At 34.8% G+C, this 18,263-nt stretch overlaps 1 protein-coding gene across 3 annotated transcripts; it reads left to right on the top strand.

Annotated features, from left to right (window-relative positions):
- The first annotated feature begins 14,226 nt into the window (after positions 1-14,226).
- LOC147482784 (uncharacterized) lies at positions 14,227-16,909 on the top strand. Of its 3 annotated transcripts, XM_086577541.1 has the most exons (5): positions 14,231-14,497; positions 14,611-14,995; positions 16,133-16,243; positions 16,410-16,490; positions 16,595-16,909. In XM_086577541.1, exons 2-5 carry the CDS (start codon positions 14,741-14,743, stop codon positions 16,667-16,669), a joined length of 522 nt encoding a protein of 173 aa, XP_086433667.1. In that variant the 5' UTR covers positions 14,231-14,497; positions 14,611-14,740; the 3' UTR covers positions 16,670-16,909. The 3 variants fall into 3 exon arrangements, with proteins under 3 accessions (XP_086433668.1, XP_086433667.1, XP_086433670.1); XM_086577542.1 differs by having other exon boundaries at positions 14,227-14,995; XM_086577544.1 differs by lacking the exons at positions 14,231-14,497; positions 14,611-14,995 and adding an exon at positions 15,056-15,692.
- The last annotated feature ends 1,354 nt before the right edge of the window (positions 16,910-18,263 follow it).

Below are 18,263 nucleotides of genomic sequence, written 5' to 3'. Positions count from 1 at the left end.
CAGCAAGGGTGGCCACAAAAGAAGGATTCTGTTCCAATGCCTTTCCACCCACAACAGCGGTTTGAGAGTGAACCGAGCGGCAGGTTGGAGAGGTTACAAGGCGACCAATCTACTTTCATGGATGACTGCTCTTGGGTTAGTTCATCGAGCTCGGTTATTGTTATGCATGTATTTAGTTCTATCTTTATTTGTTCTTCTCCTCGATTTTTTCGTTTCTCATCGCGAGGTTATTGGAGCGATCTACTACACTAAACACAATCTTCTATTTAGTACGAATCGAGTGTAAAGAATGGATTATAGGTTTAATTACCTTACCCTTACCAAGTCAAGCACCAGTCTTTGGATCACACGCAACCAACGAACCGAGGTATTACCGACTTCGGATCAAGTGAAAGGGGATCGCGACATTGTGTACTTCACCCAATCTGAGGGATGCATCATATCTTTACACCCACATAGCCGGATGCTTATCGGGGGTGAGGCTTTCTGTTTTTCCTATTTACTATTGTTATGCATGTATTTAGTTCTATCTTTCTTTGTCCTTCCGATTTTTTCGTTTCTCATCACAGGTTATTGGAGCGATGCAGAGCTTAACAACCGTGTTGTAAGGTCCGGTCCCTGCATGCTCGAGATGGAAAAACTACACTCTTCCTGAAAGTAAGCTTGAAAAACGATCTAACTTCGCTCGTGCTTCATTTGGAGCTCCGGGCAACCAAGTATGAGCACTCACAAATAGGCGGAGAAGATTCCTAATCAGACTCACTACCTTTAACGCATTTACGATTTCGCGTCGAGGCGGATAAAAAGAATTTGGAAGGCATAGGCTCCTATCTCTAGCTGAGTTTTTTTTCCTGATGTACAAGCTTCATTAATGGTAGGAGGAGTAAACATATTAGATTCCAGCATCGAGAAAAACCCCATTCTCAGAGACGTGGTTGTGGATATTTTCTGTATTCATGCTCATGAACTCGGCCAATTACAGTCAGCGATATTTTCTGTTTTGACTTTATTTACGATTCTTTAAAGGGACTTTTAGGTCATGATACAACTTCCGTCATGATACTTATGTTGGCCAACAACAACTTTTTACGTACCATTCCTAAGACGATCTCAAAAATTTATCGACTACTATTGTTAGACCTGTCACAAAACAAATTTTCTGGTAACACATTCCCAAGCTTTGGTCCAGATGCTTTACTTGCTTATGGACACGTCTCTTCCAAAAGATTGTCTGGTGAGGTTCCAGTAAACTTTAAATTAGAAACAAAGATACTTGCATTAGGTCAAAATGAGTTTTCAGCTCCGCTTACCTCGAATCTTAGCGACTGGCGAACTTCGAGCACCTCGATCTCCATAACAACAATATAATCGGAGAATAGCTAGAGTTCCTCTACCAAATGTCTAGCCTTCAAGTTCTTAATCTTAAAAATAATTCTCTTGAAGGTCGAATCACAAAGACGCCAAGGTGGAACCATATACAAGGGTCGAGCATCAATAGACGAAGGAAGAGTTGATTCCTTCCATGGGAGAGCACCCATTGTTAGCAGATTCTCTGCGAGAGGTCTCAGGACAGAATCCACACCTAAAGTTTTATCTTCCTTATGGTTGGATTTACAATGGGGCACTGGAATGACGAGTTATCAATTTAATCTAGAATACTTTTTTTTAGGTACCATTCCTAAGGCGATCTCAAAAATTTATCAACTACTATTGTTAGACACATGAAAACAAATTTTATGGTAACACATTCCCAAGCTTTGGTCCACATGCTTTACTTGCTTATGGAGACGTCTCTTCCAACAGATTGTCTGATGAGGTTCCAGTAAACTTTGCATTAGGAACAAAGATACTTGCATTAGGTCAAAATGAGTTTTCAGCTCCCTTACCTCAGAATCTTAGCAGCTTGAGCGAACTCGAGCACCTCGATCTCCATAACAACAATATAATCGGAGAATAGCCAGAGTTCCTCTACCAAATGTCTAGCCTTCAAGTTCTTAATCTTAATGGTTTGATATAGTCAGCTATGTAAGCTAGTCTTAACATTGAAAAAGATTAACGTTACGTAATTTATCTGTTTAACGAAGTCCCTAAACCTGTACCTATGAGCAGATACAGAACAAGAGGTGAAGATTGATAAGCACCCAAAACTGTATTATAAAAACCTGTAGAGACATAACATTTCGGTCAATTTTGTGCTTAATAATCATGAAATAATCGCATCTTCGTGCTTTTACGTGTTTGGAGCAACTAATGTAAAAATTATGATAAAGCCGAAGATTTAAGCACGGAATAGGGAGTATACACATGCCTTCCGATCAAGCCCATGTGAAGCCCAACAAATTCGGACTAAAGCCCAAAGACTCAAATAGTACGAGAATCCAATCGAAAAGCGATTACATGCGCGATGTAAGCATCAAACTTCGAAATATCTCTTGAACCAGGACTCCGAATGCGACGAGTGAGCTGCTCCGACGATCAGTGCGATGAACTCTACAAATAGGCGGGAAGTTGTAAAAATGCCAAAAGACCGGACTGCCACTAGACACTGTACGTGGACCCACTAGGCGGGCCCATAAGATTTGATGAGTCATCATGCAAGTCAAGACAAAGGTGCAAATAATTGGTGCAATTTTGACACCTTGCATGAAGTTAATGAGTTAGTTGGATTTAGGTGATGATTATCTAAAAAAATGAAAGGTGTCAAATGGGAGTTAGTTGTGGATAAGTGAAAAATAAATGAGAGGAGAGTGTTTCACGTGGGAGAATAGAAAAAGGCTCTCTTATGTAAAGGGGGGCTGATTTTGGGAGTTGGAAGCTTTTACTTCCTTGACTTTTACTTTTCATTTACATCCATGTATTTAATTTTGTTTTTTTAGTTCTTAGTTTTTAGAGAAAAGCTTGTAACTTGTTAATGGGGGAACTCTCTCTAGTTTTTAATAAACTCTTCTTCATTTAGGTAAACAGGTTGTAGTTTTCTTGTTTCATTCTCTTTCTTTTTCATTTCACATATCTTCTTGTAGTTTAATTCAATCCTAGGATCATGAGCTAAAACTCTCCCAAGGGGAGGGTTAATGATGCTCATGTGAGGATCATGCTACAAATTTAGGATTCCAAAATCACTACTTAAAAGACTTAGGTTCTATTTTTCATCCTGTCCCAAAATGACAGAGATTGACAATTATCTGATCAATTGTTGTAAAAGTAGAACTAGGAGTTGGAATGATATTTCAGAGATGAAATATCATTTCAATTCTACATGCTAGCATGATATGTTTAGAGATAGGTATATTATGTTAGGGATTTGAGATGGTAGTGACCTATTTCTAAAAGACTTGTAGCTAGGCCTTGCATGAGTAGGATTAATCCTTCCCTATCTCTCTCTCTCTTTCATTTAACTATAAACAAACTTACAAATTTTAGATAACTTGTGTAAAAAAAATCTATCTATAAAATCCTTCTCACTTAGTTCTCCAAAGTGTAGATTCCAAATTGTGATCATTTAAATTCTTGTCTTAGAAGTTGGAGCGAAATCCCTACTCGAACTAGACTGACATTCTCAAAGAAAAAAAAAAAACAATGAGTAAGGAATTATTGAGTTTTAGCACGTAGTAAGTCAACTTCTAAAAACACTGAAAAGTGCAAAGATCAAAGATCGAGCAGCTGCATTCCTCCAAATACATAAATTAAAACTGAAATCAAACTGTTAATGAATTTATCGATAACCCTGAAGATCGAAGAAATATGTTGTGTCTAGGCTTAAGCAAAAAGGCATGCCACTGCTTAATTAGTACATATGTCATCCCATATGTTAGAAAACATTGACATAATGTCTAAAGGGAACATTAATTCATTAGAACAAACATTTCTTGGCACAATATCTCCTCGGCAGTTTCTTTTCAATTGGAAGAGAAAATTATCTATATAATCATACATAGTGGAATCGTCTTTACTATAACCTTAAAATATATATTAGAGTTTGAGCTGTTCTAGCGAATCTCTGTACAAGTTTAAATTGTTGTTAACTCAGTTAGATTTGCACTAAATACGGGCCAAACTTGGATTGGTCCGGCCTTTACCATACTAAAATTAATTCTATTTTATATACTTATCCGTTTCTAATTCAGAGAAGTATTCCTTAATTCAACTTCTACCTACGTTCAGTTTCAAATTTAGATAAGTATTGCCTAATTAAACTTATACATACGGTACAAGTTCAAAGCAGGTATACTTCTAAAACTAGAACAACACCTTCAGAACTTATAAATACAACACAACCGATTAATATTATTTACAGAAAACTATAGAGCTACTACAGAGAAAAGGATACACATGACAATAATTTCTTTTTCAATCTTATTAGATTTTTTAATAGTATTAGTAAACTGTTGTTATTTTAATCCATGAACTTCGGCATAAATAATACATCTGTCCATGCATACATAGCAAAACAGTTGTATATTCATCATAATTGTGATAACAATTGTAATTCTAATAATTTGATATATTGTAAATGAACATTATGACTGGAAAATTCAATTTTTGGATGAGGTAAACGACAAATCGGCGGTTGGAAGGTTCGAAAGCACGATAAGCGAGAATGTGGGAAGTCTTGTTAATCTACAGGACAAGACACAATCATATGGTCTACACATGTTGCTACTTGACGAAAAAGGTAGAAACAGGACTCAAAAATTACTTCTTTTATATCAAAATAATTTTTGAATTTTAATCCACTTATATTACATTGTGCAGTCGAATCAAATTCATGCAAAGATTTCACTAGGAATCCAACACATGTTTGAAAAGAAACTGATAGAAGGAGACATATTTGTAATTGATAAATTTGAAGTCAAAGAAACAACCGGAAGATATCGTCCAGTAAGATCTAAGTACACTATTTCTTTGACAAAAGATACTATAGTATCTCCTTCGAAAGAAATTGGAACGACATTCAACAGATATAATTTTTCGTTTGTAGAATTTGAAGATCTTATGAAAACAAAGGATATCTCAGTTTTTCATACCAAAGGTGAGTTCTTTATACATACCATATTGTTTATTATAACTAATTTCTAACAATGTCTACAGATCAGATTTCATAGGAAAACTTATCAGAGTCGGGCCAAAGAAACCTCAAGGATTTAGGAAATCACAATACAAAAGCGAAAGGTAAACAAAATCTACATAAATTATTTTTTAACTTAATTTCTTACACAGCTAACTATGTAAATCGTGTCGGGAAGTGAGCTTACTATAGCTTTATGGGGTGACAACTCCGATGGTGGCAAATATCGACAATCAAGAAGAAGATATGATGCTCATCATCACATCATTATACCTAAAAATGATTGGAAGTAAGTATAATTATTAATCATCAATTATATAGAATGTTAAACATATATAATGGAAGTAAGTACAAATCTAATGTTTTGAATTTTCATATTTTACTGAGGGAATACAAACTTTGTTTAACATCTGCGACAAAGTTGTACTTGAATTTGGAACATTTTGGTCCGCGTCGACCGGATGAGAAACAGTGATATTAGTTAACAAAAGCATTACTATTCCTCACAAAAGCATTAACAAATATGACTTATCCCTAATTTGTTTTAAGTAGATATCAAATTAGAAATACAAGAGTTCAAATTGAACAAGCGTTGATGACGAGCCTACTTCAATGAAGGAACTAATGAATCAAGAGGAGTCTCAATTTTGAGACTAATTTCACTAGGAAAAGAAACACACAATTAGGTATACCAAGTAAATGCCTAAATAATACCGTGATGAAATTAATAAAAACTAAACTAATAAACATATATTTTGCAGGGAAAGCAATTCACTTGTAGGGCAAAGTTTGTGAAGATATTTGGAAACCAGTGGAGCTACAAATCATGCGAGAACTGCACTTATAAGCATGTTGACAAAGGATCGGAACCTTTTTGCACTAATTGTGAAACAACATACACGACTCCACAAGACAGGTAAAGAAATCACTAATAAATACTACATCTTCGGTTTTATAATTCATTACTAATTCCAACTTTAAAACATCAATAGGTACCTACTTAAACTATCTATACAAGATGAGAGGAGATCAAACGACTTTTGTTGTCTTTGGTAAAAGGCAGAAAAATAGTCGAGTTTCCTATCCAAAAAATAATGGAGCTGACTTCTGAGGCAAGTACATGACTAAATATGAAAAATTATTTTATAGAATGATACAAAGTTCGTAATTGAAACCGTACCTACATTTATTTTGTCAAAAAGCAGGGAAAAAGTACTGAAAAAATTAAGGAAAAGCTTGAAAAGAATGCGGGGAAGGAGTATATTTTCAAAGTTAAGCTGAATGAGTATAGTATAAAAGAAAAGTTCCCTTCATTCAGCGTTCCGAATATATTAGAACACGATGAAGACTTTGTTGAAGAAAATCGTCCATCAAAAAAACCCCGTAAAGATTCAGAAACAGAGGAAAATGAGGAAAACAAAGAGATCAAAGGATGAAAAATATCGCCTTAGGATGGAAGATTACTAGGAATTCTATTAGGATTTATTCATATTTCATCAACAACATCTGTACTTTGAGATACATTAATGATGTTTAGGTTTTAAACTATTTGAGCTATTTAGTAGTGTCTTTGGATTAATTTACTTTAATTCATTAATTCAATCTGAAATTTGTGAGTTCAATTTGAAATCTTTAGGATAATTTATTTGTCCAAGTTTGTGTACGCAAGTCCTACATCTTGCAATTGCTGCATGCCATGAAGTTGTGTCATGGGAAATTCTTAACATGATTTTCTGGAAGTTGTGTCATGAAAGTTGTGTCATGGCAAAATATGACTTTGTAATACCAGTTCCAGCTTGAAAATACAAAGTTTGAATACAATGATAAAACTATCGTCTCTCATCAGTCAATCGATTCTGAGCGAAGGAACAAGACAGTCCACTCACAGGTCAGTATATCTCTCGAGTCCAATTTACACAGCTATGTTACACAAGTCAGTACATTGCCAATAAATAATTCTAACAGAAACTGGTATCTGCAGTTCAGCGCCTCCTTTGGACAGTGGGTGATAGTTTCTCTAAAGGACCACATGGAAGCTTCTGCCCTGTCTTTTGCTCTATCCGACTTTTCAATTCCCTGAGAATGTGAATTTGGCTCAGCTTTGGCCTCATGACTAACATCACTTGCTCTCTATCGTTGTTTGTTGTCAGTCCTCCACTTCCTCAACTCCTGCTCAATTGCTAGCTTGCCTTCCTTGGTCATCTCATCCTTCTCCATTGCAATTCTCCTCTCTTCCAACTTTGTAGCCTTCTCTAGTTCCACTTCTTTTAATCTCTGTAGAGTTCTTAACTCAGATTCCTTGGCATCTTCTATCTGAGAGATGGCAGCTGCCACTTTTAGGTTTGTTTGCTCCTCCACGTTGTGAGCCTTTTTGCTCAGTGTGTAGTACTCCTCTAGAGTGTCACCCCGTTTGGTGCATTTTCATTACTCCCACTTCCAGCCAGTTCACTTTTTTGTAAGGTCCTGACTGCTGCTAAAGCTAACCTTTCTGATGCTAGGGAAGCTTCTATCTTCTTCTGAGTTGCATGTAATCTTTTATTCATGGTAAATGCACCTACCTTCAATAGCTCTCCGTCTTCCTTTGCCTTTAACATCGCTTCTCTTGAAGCCATCTCTTTCTCCAAATCCAAAGAAGAATACTCGACCTGCAAATTTTCCACTCTCCTTCCAAAAACTCTCCCACCAAAAATCTAATTGATTGCTACAGCTGCAACGGCAGCACTCACCACACTCGAACCCAAACCACTCCCTAACGGCAACCCTTTCTCAACAGAAAGCAAGCACTCTCTTCAAACACTGCTAGGTAAATTTGTAAAGGAACACAATCACTCTCTCAAGTATAGATCGAGAGTAAGACCAAATTGAAAGGAAACCTATTGTTAAGGCGATGTGTATCCAGAAGCAAAATTATGATCCCTCAAATTTAGTGTTTCTAACCTCAATAATGCCACTCTCTTTTCCAATCATTTGCATTTTGTTGCCATAACATATATAATATACAAGTATATTACACAATTGCGACAATTCAACAAAAATATTCTAACAAGTGTACCAGTCAAATAACTGAGGCCAAAAAAAGAATGCTCAACATTACTCAATTATATACTTTTCTAGAACATACAATGCAAATTAAACACTAATTAAGAAATTATAATCAAGAAAGCAAATTAATAATGCGAAAAAAGATACTAACCTGTGCAATCATTCTGTGTGAAACCTTTCTTAAGTAGACTACATCCGAAAACACATAACACTGAATCCATCGAAGCTGCATCATCATCATCATCGTCGTCTTAACTACTAATATTCTTCTCATAAAGTTTCAAATCTGGTTCTTGATTAAAAACTGCTGCCGTGGAAATATTCTTGGTTAAATCTTTGTCAATATCATAAACCCTTGAAAATAGATCACTATTGTTTTGCTCCTCTGTCACCAAGAATAGCATCACCATATTAGTTCATATATCTCAATAAAACTTAGTGCGTTATGGACCAAAATCAACAAAGTTAGATTATAACATTGTGAGATATCGGAAAATTGGGATCAGGTGTTAATGATTAGGCTCTCTATGGTATGTGTATGCAATATACATATACAGTTCACTGAATTTACCTGAAACTTTGGAGAAGGGAACACATTCCAAAACCTAAGTGTTTCATCTCCTGCTCCAGTGACAATGGTCTGAAAGAGGAAGATAGTTGAACATAAAAATCTTAAAGCCCCGAAAAAAAAATACAAAAAATGAGGTGAAGCTTGACTAAACCTCATCCAAGAAAAAAAAATATAAAGATAATGTAAAAGAAGGATAAGAGAAGGGGGAAAGAGTTACTAAATTACGACCATCCATCGTGATATGGCAAGATAGAGAACTCATGCGTATGGCGATAAGTGTCGCCAACTGAAATGGAGGATATATTAGTGCAAGAGATACGGACAACATAAACTTTTAGTTGTTTCAAAAGCTCAAGGGACAAAAAATCGAGTACCTTTGACATAGTTGGATATCTCCAAACTATTATTTGATTTTGGGAGTAGCCATGGGTGCTGACAAGTTCATTGACATTCTTGGACCACACAAGATTGCATACCTGTGTCATAAGTTACAAGAGTTAGAAACTGCGTGGGAAAAAGAGGTACCAATTCAAATTTGAATTGATATAGTATCCGATTAAAACATATGTTATAATTTGTTGGGCCAGGCCCAACAGTAATAGTATACTTATAGGTTTCTAAACCTGATAGCTTCTACCTAATTAAAAAAAAAAATCTAATTTAAAATAAGGTGATTTAGTGTTAGGTCGTCCCAATAATATGGGTATATGCATTGGACCCAAAGTTTTACGTTTCTTAGCTTTAGGTAACCCTATCGTTAGTTAACGATTCATTTACCAAGTTTGACCGTCTATTGTAGTGTGTATGGTGTTATGCCCTTTCAAAATGAAACAACGACCCCTCACATGTTTTGCACATGCCCACACTATAAAACTCAAAATTCAAATTTCAAAATACCCGACACGTGTCATAATCCATGCTCTTGATAGAGTGGAGGTTGCAAAAAAGGAGAAGCCCATTGTTCCAAAATATCAAAATTTAAGAGATATACAAAACTAAAAACGAAAATTGAACTTCCAATCACTTAGTAAAACATAATCTATTAACCTTAAAAAAACAATTTAACTACACATATCGAAAAACCAGGTAGCCTATTTTCTTCCTTTTCTCTATTATTTATAATTATTTATTGACTTCATTTTATTATGTATATTGCAGATAATCACGTATGAAAATTACAGCTTATGTTAAAAAAAAATGCTAAAGGAAATTCTAGAAGCAGGACTTAACATTCAACAAGATCCAGTCTACAACACAGAATTAGAGAGCGGACGATTCAAAAGCACTGTGATATTAAAGTTACCAAAAGATTTATTCTTTAACAGTGAAGACGTCATAGTTAAAGAAATTGATGGAAGCCCAACATATTACATTTGCAAAAGCGAGGATTCAAAGACTTTTCACGCAATCTGATTTTAAAAAGGATGAACGTGATATGGAAATTGAAGACTTCAATTTCAAAGAACTTATGAAGAAAAGAATAGAAGTTGAAGAGAAACATAATCAACTCGACATCCTCAAAAATATTATGCTAGATTGTTTGGTTGATGATAAACACAACAAAGATAAAATATATTATCTCGAAGAAAAAATTAAAGGAATGAAGGGCATGGAGAGTTCCATAATAAAGAAAAGAAAACCATGAGGATTAGTACTTTAATACCAAAACTTTATTATGTTGGTCACATAGTATTTTTTTAATGGCCGAGGTTTAACGCTTCTTATTTATGAAAGTTTGTCACTATAGAGTCCATTAATTTTTAGTTTAAATTTATAATATAAGCACGCTCACTTTTACAATTCTACTACTTCAAGTTATATTGTGTTCGATATCGAAAAAAGTATAAGTAATTTGTCACCTTTGGAGTAGGTATTCGTATCATAGCATTGTTTCGTTTGCTGACCTTCTAAAAGAAGTGAGTAATTGTAAATAAGTGGATGCCCTGAACATTCAACAATATAAATACTGGAAAGTGTCTTCCAAATATTAATTAGATAGTGGCACAATCGATTATGAAAATGGTGAAACCTAATGTCATCCCTCAACAATCTCTCTCCTCATAATCGAACGCACACCACACATCCACGTGTGTGGAAATCCTCACATAATCGAGGTTCTTTACAATCCTAATGGGGATTCCAGTGATCGTAGTAAATAGTCCAAATGATGTCCGTAAAAAGATCATCCAATGCTTCCTTCATTTCTTTAGACTTTGGGATGCGTAATGTCACCAACAAATTACTCATGTATAATCCCATCCGATGCTTCAATCAAGTCAGAGCTGTGGGTTCTTTATGACTCCTTTTTCTCTAATCAAGATTTCAATGGATCCGATTAGCACCAAAGAGTGCTCCACACACGCCTCAATAGGGATCATCGCTACAAGGTTTAAGGCTTCTTCCAAGTGTCCAGCACAACCAAGAAGATCTACCATTACTACGTCAAAAAAAACACCAATAAAATTAATATCTAGATTTTGGGCATATTCAGATTTTGGGCACTGCCTAGCAACATGACTCATTCGGACAGTCAAGACCCAGGTGGCCAATATTCCTGCAATTGTTGTATGCATTATCATTTGTGCAGTAAACACCTATATGGCCAGTCTTATAGCAGTTGTTGCAAACCCTAAGGTCACTAGCGGAATCTCTCGCAATGTGACCAGCCTTACCGAAAGTATGGCATATCACCTCATTTTGGAAGTCACTGCCCATGTGGTCAGGCTCACAACAATTCCAGCACAATGACTTGGTAGAACACTCAGCTGCAATGTGCTTGATAACAATGCCAAGGAAAGATAACATATCCATATTAAATTTTTTGGATGTAGATGGAGGAGGAAAACACAGGGTACAAAATCAAAATTATATGTTTCAAGTTTAAAATCCTTCTTGAGTGTGTGTGTGTATAAAAAAAAAGGTATAACTTGATAGTTCACTAAATTACTTTTAGATTACTTTTGCTTCGATAGCAAATATGACATGATAATTGTACTAGCAACTTTTTATGCATTGCATAGATAGGTTCGGATTCAAGACATAGAAATGCTCAAGTCTTGAAAAGTGTATGCCAAAGTTTCGGATTCAGAGCCATTAATTATATATGTGTACTATGTAGTCTTAAATTTTTTTTAATTTTGACAATAAGGAAGAATCAAGCTAAGTTGCACCAGTATGTCATTGTTTGCAAATTATTTACACATCTATTTTGAAAAATAATTATTGTTTAAAAAAATACCAAGGGCAACAAAACACATAATTATTATGTGAAAAAATCAGGTGCTATATTGTAGACATTGAAATGAGTAATTAATATAATTTTTCATTTCATAAATTTATCGATGGTTCTTAATATTTTTTAAAATAATTTAATATAACGGCACCCGTTCATAAGACGGGTTCGAAAACTAGTCTTTTATTAGTGTTTGTTTCAATTATAACTTAGTCCATGAGTTTTGATGTTTTGAGCTTAGCTTCAAATTGCCCAAAATTATTTGGATATGTAACTTGACAGCAGCCCAATCCGAACCAAATAACAAAACCGAAACCGAAACCAAACAATTAAATTGATTCGGTTTGCTGTTTCTATAGAAATCGGACCACAAACACTCCTGGTTAATAATCCAGCTTTACCGTGGCCCGTCATATTGAATGATACTAGCGCAGGAGTTTCATTCAGTAAACATGTGTATTTTAACGTGCCATATGCCGATCCGAAAGGGTCTTCTTGGCTAAGTCCACTTCAAAATTGGAACCGATAGAATTCCCATGGAAGTTCCATATGAGAGGCATCATCATCAGCAGTTTTCTAAAATCGTTGCAACACAGCAGCATATTTAGAAACAAAAAAAATGAGAAATCCTAGTTACGTTTCAACGGACAGAGAAGTCCGATTTTCTTACATTTTTAAAAGGATTTTTTATATATATACAATAATTTCCGGTTTTATCTTATTCGAAAAATTGGGGCGACTAAAGTTGTGCCCTTTCTATAATTTTGAGAGAAATGATTTCGATTTTAATAATTAAATGAGATTATAACATTGCATTGGAGGTCCGAATTGTCAAATAAATTACGACCTGACACATCAAAAAATGGGTTTTACCGGTGAGTTGATGCTCTAAGATACCAAGAAATAGGACATGTTATGGGTTGATGGCTTGAATTGTCGCCCGAGCATGATGTTGAATATATTGGGGATAGACAGTGACTAACGTTTCCCCGCTTGAATTGTAAGCCTTGTTGCGTGTAGACTTGTCATACCTTGGGCCCATAGACGACATAGTCTCATGGGAGGTATGTATGGTCGTTTTTATTCAATAAAACATGTGTGTGTGCCGCTCATGAAAACTTTCAACAATGACTCGATGAAAAAGAAAAATGCACAGATCGAACGAAGAATAAAGAGATGATATAGACACTCAATCTAGTGAAAATATTCCACATTAGTAACATTAGTAGGTCTAAGAAGTCCCCACATAAAGGCAAAAAGGATAAACTATTAAGTATTAACTGGTAATGATGAAAATTATGTAGTATTACTAGTATAACACATTAAACTAACACTAAAACTAAAGTTCTTTTTGACTTTAGTCATACCAAGTTAAAATACCTTATCGAAAAAAAAAAAAAAATACTGGGCAATGTCTGGTTCAAGGAAAAGAAAGAAAAAAAAAAGTGTTTTCATAGAAATTGAGCTCTCTAACTGTTTTGGTTCATCTGGGAAAATGAACAAATGGAAACAGATTCTTCAAATGGATTTAAAACGAAGAAAACTAAAGAAGTTGTTTTCTATCTTTGGTCCCCTCCCCTCCCCCTCCCCACCCCCACCCCCGAGAGCTGATACATGCTCCGCTGGTTTGAAAAGCAATTCAGCTAAGCTAAACTAATCCAGATTCTTATATAATCAATTCACGTAAAAACAAATCAAGAAGTCTAATTTCTTTTTGAATCAATTTTCAGCGAACCAAACACAGCCACTAAGTTAAGATAAGAGAACAACAGAAAAGAGAAATCAGACTTAAAGTCCTATTCTGAAGTGCAGTCCTCTGTTTAAGTCGTCTGCCCTTCTCCTACCCAGTCTTTGCTCTTACGGCTCTCATTTCTCTTGTGGTATAGTAGGTACACCCTTTTTGTACACTCCACAACAACGTCTACCTTAAGCACTTCCCTTCAGGGAAAATGAATATTACCAACACCCCTTTGGACCTGTCAACAAAATAATATTATCTTTTTGGTCATATAATTAAATTCATAACCATTGAGCTCATAAGAAATGCAAAAGAAAAAAAAAGGAAAAAAGAGGTTGGCATAATTAGTCCATCAGTTATCCCATGATGTGCACCGTGCTTCCAAGACAATATTTTCCACTGTGGCAATGCCACATCGTACTGAATCTCCCAAGCTAATTAAGGAGCCACCACTTATGCACAAAGGGTCAAAGAGATGTACTACTCCATAGTCCATACTGCGTTGTTTGTTGGTTCCTAAGCTTGTTGATGATCAATTCATGATGTTACAGTGGTGATGACATTTTCTTTTTGGTGCTAGCCCTTCCTTGTTTACAAATTAAGCATGTCTAGTGATGAGTTTTAAAAATTGTGTCAGTTACCATGTGTACGTAACAGTGTAAGCAACCGTAATAGTTAGTTGGAACTACCAATGTACCAACTTACAAAATAACTACATCTTTAAAGGAGGCCAGCCTAGCTATGATCCTTTATCAAGTTTTCCTATTATATATACTGATATCTTAATTCGTATGCAGCATATTTAGATTTCAGAGGTGTTTATCGATCAAGTGCGTTATGGAATTTATTGTAAGTTTGTAACAAGAACAAAGATGAACTCCTTTTAATTTGGTGATAAGATATAAGAAGTCGGTAGCCTATAATCTAGTCAATTCACCCAAATAAGCTTTTTGTATCTTTAGGCATAAAGAAAGCTTGGTAGGCCAACATTGTTCTAAGCACCTGCAATAGTAGAAAGAGTATCATCATTCTAAAGCAAAAGCAAAAGAAGAAAAAAAGACCAAGACAGGAGGTTCGCTGAGGAAGAGATCGATGCAAACACAGAACCAAACCATGGAGCAACAACGGACACAAGTTCAGAGAATTAAGAGCATGGACAGTATCAACTCCAGTGGGAACATGTCGTTTATGGAAGATAAGGATGAGGAGATATCGAAATCGGCCCTCGCTGCATTTCGAGCAAGGGAAGAAGAGATCGAAAGGAAGAAGATGGACGTGAGGGAGAAGGTTCATGCACGATTGGGTCGAGTGGAGGAAGAAACCAAGCGCTTGGCGGAGATCCGTGAAGTAAGTTGAAATTCTTTGTAGAATTCTATCATTTATGAATTCCAAATAGATACAATATGCCCAACTTATCCGTATCACTAGTCTAGCTTAAAATTTTCTGTTTATTTTTCTTTTGCATGGTTTACACTTTGTCCAACTGATTATTGTAATTGTATTAAAAAAACTAGTACATAATTTTATATATTGTTCTGATATAATTTAGATCCCAATTAGACATAATCCAACATGCCCACATCACTAAACATTAATAGTTCTACAGTCAAATTGAATCAGTGTGGTTTATGAATACGTATTACCATAATTAAGCAATTCCCCTTTAATGGATTTATCTCTTTTACATAGAAAATCATGAAAGCTTTGCTATGAAGTTTTGTACAATTGTAGGATACATCATTTAATGATACTTGGCTTAGAAGACAAGCTAGAAGGAACATTGTCTATATCTGTATCAATTTTCTTGACTTCGAAAATCAAGAACCACATTCTGATTCTCTGTACAATTGAGAATCAGGTTCCTCATGCTTCCAAAATCTTTTTGGAAAAAGGTATCCGAATTTCAACAATTCGAGGTGTGTTAGTTGGTCTTTCTTAACAAATGGTAACAATAAGATCATTATCTGAATTATGGTGATACATGATGAGTCTGCAATGCAATTATTCTGTTCAAGATGCATCATTCTGTTTCTCTTTACACATGGTATGTCATGCTTTTAGTATTCATAATACTATCTTTGTAATATTTGTTCTCCGCAAACTTTTCTAATTCCTTGTCATTAATTTTCACCAGTTTTGGCCTGTGGTTTCCAAATTCGGCTCTTGCCCAGTTATGGCCAAATCTGAACATCCTTAATGTCTTATACCAAGTGAACATTTTAGCCTGTGCACTAAAATGAAACATACTTGGATGGGAATATGGCTGAACCTAAAATATTTTTCTTCATGAAGTTCAGGTCATTAATTCGTTATGTATGTGTAGTTCTAGCTGTTGTTCAAAGATATTAAGGTACCTATGTCAGATCTGTTGACTAATTGATGTGCATGAGGCATGACTTTTGTTAATATTTTTCAACATTTTAGTTAGATCTAATGACAAATTTAATCTCTTACTTCACTTAAATGAAATTACAACGATTTTAGGAGCTAGAAGCCCTTGCAGACCCGATGAGGAAGGAAGTTTCAGTTGTGCGTAAGAAGATCGACACGATGAACAAAGAACTCAAACCACTAGGACAAAGCTGCCAGAAGAAGGTGAACTAGTTTAGTACTGTAGTCCTAGCTCTGTTGTTTCAATTCATTATCACTAGATCCTCTGAACCAAAACTTATTGAACGATGATTATCACAATTTATATTCTGTTTCGATGACACAGTATATCATGATTAGCACATAAAAGTGGGATTTTCATTTATCGCAGGAAAGGGAATACAAAGAAGCACTTGAGGCTTATAATGAAAAAAACAAGGAGAAAGCTCTGCTAGTCACCAGATTAATGGAGGTGATTACATCTATATATTCTCAACAATAGTATCAAGTGTTTTAACCTCATACTACATTCTAATTGTCGCTTCTAAGATCCCCCCTGTATGGTACTCTAAGCAGTTGGTAGCTGAAAGTGAGAGACTAAGAATGACAAAGCTGGAGGAACTGAGCAAGAATATTGAATCCCTACGCTAAGAAGCGCTAAATTGCTCTACTAATAAGGAACTGGCTTGCTTGGTTAATACAAAGATTCATCTTTTCCCTCTTCTCTGAGCCCTGAGTGTCTTATAGTTTGTGATTATGCTTTTTAGGTTGATGTATTTTATTATCTCTTGATGGAAAGTAATACTGATTTAGGATGGATTTACTCTCTAAACATGTTTGTAAATTTGACATGGTTTGACTTTGAAACCTCTCATTCCAATTTTCCTCTCTTCCTCTTTTGTTTTGTTAATAGTTGATACATTCATATATATTATACTAGTTTTTGAACCCATCCTACGAACGGGTTCCGTTATATTAAATTATTCTAAAAAATATTAGCAATTATGCAGAGCTATGAGATATATATGAAAATTATATTAATCGCTCATTCAAAATTCTTGCACCACTCTCAATAAAAAGAAAACACCAAATCTATCGATTTCTTTTAGTTGTTAGGTTTAATAATTAAAGTTTGATTGAAATTTTATGAGAATGCTCAATGTGGCCAAGATGATATTGAAACTACTTCAATAGCAAGACACTCTCAATCATAATAAAAGAATTATGATAAGCACTATTTAAAATGCAAAACTATACTTGTTGAGACATTATATTCCCCCTACAAATAATACAACTATATTTCGAGGTTAGTTCAATGTATTTGCATCAAGTTTCCAATTTTCTGTTAATTATTCATTGAGGTTAGTTAAATGTAGTTATTGCATCTAGTTTCCGATTTCCAATTAATTATTCTTTGAGGCTAGTTCAATGCAGTTGCATCAAGTTTTCGATTTCTCGTTAATTATTTATTGAGGTTAATTAAGTGCAGTTGCATCAAGTTTATGATTTCTCCTTAGTTATTAATTAAGGTTGATTTAGTGCAATTGCATCCAGTTTTCGATGTTTCATTAATTAGTTTTTTAGATTAATTCATTGCATTTCCATCCAGGTTCCAATTTCTCATTAATTACTCTTTCAGATTAGATCAATACATATGCATCCAATTTCTGATTTCAAGTTAATTATTTTTTGAGGTTAGTTCGATGTTCAATGTATTTGCATCTAGTTTCAAATTTCTGGTTATTTATGCTTTGAAGTTAGTTCAACCAGTTACATCTGATTTATGATTTCTAATTAACTATTTTTTGAGGTTATTTCAATGCATTTGTATCAAATTTCTGATTTCCCGTTAAATATTCCTCAAGATATTGCATCCAATTTCTGATTTACCATTAGTTAATCTTTGATTTTAGTTTAATGCAATTACATCCAATTTCTGATTTTCCGTTAATTATTCTGAGGTTAGCTCAATGTAGTTGCATCTAATTTTCAATTTCTAGTTAATTGTTCTTTGAGGTTAGTTCAATGCATTTGCATAAAGTATTTTCCGATTTTCGGTTAATTATTTTTTGAAGTTAGTTCAATGTAGTTGCATCAAATGTTTGATTTCTCGTTAATTATTCATTGAGATTAGTTCAGTGCAGTTGCATCCATTTTTCGATGTTTCGTTAATTAGACTTTGAGATTAGTTTATTGCATTTGCATAAAGTTTATGACTTCCCGTTAATAACTCTTTGAGGTTAGT

The sequence above is a fragment of the Coptis chinensis genome, chromosome 8, assembly GCF_015680905.1.
Source record: "Coptis chinensis isolate HL-2020 chromosome 8, ASM1568090v1, whole genome shotgun sequence".
In the NCBI taxonomy this organism is placed as follows: Eukaryota; Viridiplantae; Streptophyta; class Magnoliopsida; order Ranunculales; family Ranunculaceae; genus Coptis; species Coptis chinensis.
Note: the sequence above shows the minus strand (reverse complement) of the source record. Positions and strands in the feature narration are given on the sequence as shown.

Bases quoted from the DNA above. Each gene is read 5' to 3' on its own strand.
- LOC147482784 (XM_086577542.1), top strand. From the start codon at position 14,741: ATGCAAACACAGAACCAAACCATGGAGCAACAACGGACACAAGTTCAG. The intron at 14,996-16,132 runs GTAAGTTGAAAT...CAACGATTTTAG, and splicing joins GCTTGGCGGAGATCCGTGAA to GAGCTAGAAGCCCTTGCAGA. The intron at 16,244-16,409 runs GTGAACTAGTTT...CATTTATCGCAG, and splicing joins GACAAAGCTGCCAGAAGAAG to GAAAGGGAATACAAAGAAGC.